A 3,469-nucleotide genomic window follows, 5' to 3' on the forward strand; every position below is an offset into this window, starting at 1 on the left:
TGTGTCCTAGAAGAGCAAGAGTCTCTAGAAGCTCTTAATGTGTCTATGACACTTCCTGAAAATGGTGATGCCCCTCAAAATGTGAAAGATCTTGAGGCATATCAAGCTTGAAAAAAGAAAATTTCTCTTGCTCTCATAACGTTGCTAGGCAGTATAGATAGTAACATTATGAGAGAATTTTGAAAGTATGATGATGCTAAGGATATGTGGTCCGTATTAAAAAAAAATTTTGGTCATATTTTAATTGCTAAGTTAAGGGATCTTACTATTAAGTTTGATACTTTTAAGAAATGCCCTGATCTTACTATGCGAATACATCTTCGCCATATGTCAAACATGGTGAATGAACTGAAAGATGTTGGTTATGTGTTGACTGAAGAGCAACAACTCTAAATTGTCATTCGCTCTCTACCCCAAAGTTGAGAAAATATGAAAATGCACCTAACCCACAATTTTAGCATCAAAACTATGAAAGATGATAAACGACATTTGGAACTTGAGGAAGAGTGCCTTGGAGTAGACAATGCTGCTACAAATGCGTATATGAATAGTTCAAATCCTAAACGTGGATATGATAACAAACACAAGTATGGTAATTTTTTTCAAAAGAAGGGTAAAAGAGATGTCTCAAAGAAGCCTAAGAATAATCAACAAGGAGAGAAAAATATTTCTGCTCGAAAGAAAAAGAAAAAAGTGACGAAAGAAAAAAGAAAAAAGTGAACATGGCTAAGCTTAAGTGCTACAACTGTGAGAACAAGGGACTCTTTGCTCATGATTGTCATGAGCCTAAAAAGGTGTGTGACCTTATTAATAATTTACATAGTGATGTAAATGTTTCTTGTTCTACTTTTTTAAGTGAATCACTTCCTATGTGGATTGTAGACTCAGCAGTCATCAAGCACATAGCAACTGATAGAGATGCTTTCATAGATTTTCGATGAATTCTGCAAGATCACAAATGGGTGTACGTAAAAAATAACTCCAAAGAGGAGGTCAAAGGGATTGGTACCTACAAACTGAAAATGTGTGGTGACCGAACTCTATATCTATATGATGTACTATTTACCCCAACAATACATCAAAATTTAGTCTCTGTTAGAATATTGATTATGTTAGGATTTAATTTTTTCTTTCATGAACATGGTGTGGATTTGTATTTGGCAAAGACAAAATATGGCACTAGTTATTTTTATGATCGATCTTTTGTATTGGATGTTATTAAAAGTCCCAATAATAATAATATTAGTTTTTCTTATTTACGTCAACTTCTAAATATGAAAATGATATAAATTTATGACATGCTAGGCTTGGCCATATTGGTCAACAAAAAATGAATCGCTTATCTGAAGAAGGTCTACTTGGTGCAATAGATGAAGTAGAATTGTCTACTTGTGAATCTTGCCTAACTGAAAAAATTGCAAGAAAATCATTTGGGAAAGGCACAGGAGCTGATACTTTATTGCAATTAATTCATTTTGACATCTTTGGTCTAATGAATGTAAGGGTAAGATATGGTTCTATTTACTTTCTCACTTTTATTAATAATTTTACTCAATTTGATTGTGTATATTTGATTTCTTAAAAGCTAAATATTTGAGTTGCTTCACTAAGTTTATCAACTTAGTTGAGAATCAACTGGATAAAAAAATTAAAGCCCTAAGAACTAATCTTGATAGAGAGTATTTGTTTGATGAGGTCAAACAATTGTGTGATGAAAAAGGAATTCAAAAATAATTAAATGCTCCTTACAATCCATAATAAAATGGTGTTACGGAACGACGAAATAGATACTTTTTAAAAATGATTAGGTCAATGATAGTACAAGCAAAATTCCCTATCACCTATTGGGATGATACGTTGGTCACTGCTGCGTTTATACTTAATCGTGTTCCTTCAAAATAAATTACAACTATGCCATATAAGTTATGGACTAAACAAAAGTCCAATTTGAGCATTTTAAATCCTTGGGATTGCGCTGCTTTTATTCATAACCCTTCTTACCAATATGAAAAATTAGGTCCAAGGAGAAAGAAGTGTATCTGTATAAGATGCTCTGAACAATCTAAGGGTAATGTGTTCATAGAAGAACAAGACAGTGGCATGGTAACTGAAATTGAGTCATGTGATGTCACATTTATGGAGAATGATTTTACTAAGCAAGGCGAGATAGGTCAAGACATATCTCCTTATGAAACTATGGATCAGACCGCTTCTTCTATTGACATTCCAATGAATATGAGTGGAAGTCATGTTGATGATAATGGATCAGTTCCTATTTCCTCAAGTCCTAGTGATATTGTTAGTCCGAGTAGGAGTAACTTATCAATTGATAAATCAATTTGTCAATATCAACCACAATGAACACATCGTCCTCAAATTTTTGTCTTAGATTTGAGATCAAAAGAGAAGCATTTATAGTTACTCCGGATGATGAAGAGCCAAAAAATATAAATGAGGCTCCTTTATGCCCTGCTAAAGAAAAAATAATTAAAAACAATGGAGGAGGAGATGGAGTCAATGAAATCTAACCAAGTGTGGAAATTGGTTGATCTACCTGTAGGCCGAAAAGCTATTGATAATAGGTGAATTATCAAAATCAAGCGTAAGGCAGATGGTAGTATCTAAAGATTTATAGTTTGCCTAGTAGCTAAAGGGTACACACAACAAGAAGGAATTGATTATGAAGAAACTTTCACCTGTTGTCACTTTACTTCAATATGATTAATGTTGTCTATTGTAGCCATGTTGGATCTAGAATTACATCAAATGGATGTGAAAACTGCATTTCTCAATAGAGAACTAGAAGGAGAAATCTACATGAAACAATCTGTAGGTTTCATGAAAAAGACAAAGAAAATAATGGACTTAAACAATCTTCTATGCGATGGTACTTACGTTTCCATAATGTGATAATATTGTATGGTTTCGTTATGATTCATTAAGATCATTGTGTATACATCAACAGATTAAAAGATATGTTTGTGATTTTATCATTGTATATAGATGACATACTTATTGCTGCAAGTGACATCGAATATGTAAAAAAAATAAAAGAGTGGTTATCATCTACTTTTGAGATGAAAGATATGGGTGAAACGCCATATATTCTTGGAGTTAAGATTTCAAGAGATCGTTCGAAGACGTTGTTGTCTCTTTACCAAGAATATTACATTAAGAAAGTTCTTAAACGCTTTAATATGCAAGATTGCAAACCCATAAACACTTCAATTTCTAAAAGTGAAGCTTTAAACCAAAGGATGTGCCCTCAGCCTCCACAAGAGAAGGAACAAATGAGAAAGGGTTTTTATGCCAATGCTGTTGAAAGTCTATTGTATGCTAGGATGTGTACTAGACCTGATATCTTTTATGTCATTGGGTTAGTTAGTAAATATCAATCCGACCCAGTACCACAACATTGGAAAACAGTTAAAAGAATATTGAGGTATCTCAAAGGCACAGTCAATTATTC

The 3,469-nt window shown here is 33.1% G+C and overlaps 1 protein-coding gene across 1 annotated transcript; it reads left to right on the plus strand.

Moving 5' to 3' along the window:
• Positions 1 to 468: 468 nt before the first annotated feature.
• LOC124895166 lies at positions 469 to 3,376 on the plus strand (the record flags this gene model as incomplete). The annotated part of the gene is made up of 5 exons (XM_047405611.1): positions 469 to 587; positions 1,306 to 1,504; positions 2,068 to 2,314; positions 2,741 to 2,887; positions 3,004 to 3,376. Coding segments are annotated over exons 1-5 (1,085 nt in total), but the record flags the coding sequence as incomplete, so codon positions are not given.
• Positions 3,377 to 3,469: the final 93 nt, after the last annotated feature.

The sequence above is a fragment of the Capsicum annuum genome, unplaced genomic scaffold (assembly GCF_002878395.1).
Source record: "Capsicum annuum cultivar UCD-10X-F1 unplaced genomic scaffold, UCD10Xv1.1 ctg80340, whole genome shotgun sequence".
In the NCBI taxonomy this organism is placed as follows: domain Eukaryota; kingdom Viridiplantae; phylum Streptophyta; class Magnoliopsida; order Solanales; family Solanaceae; genus Capsicum; species Capsicum annuum.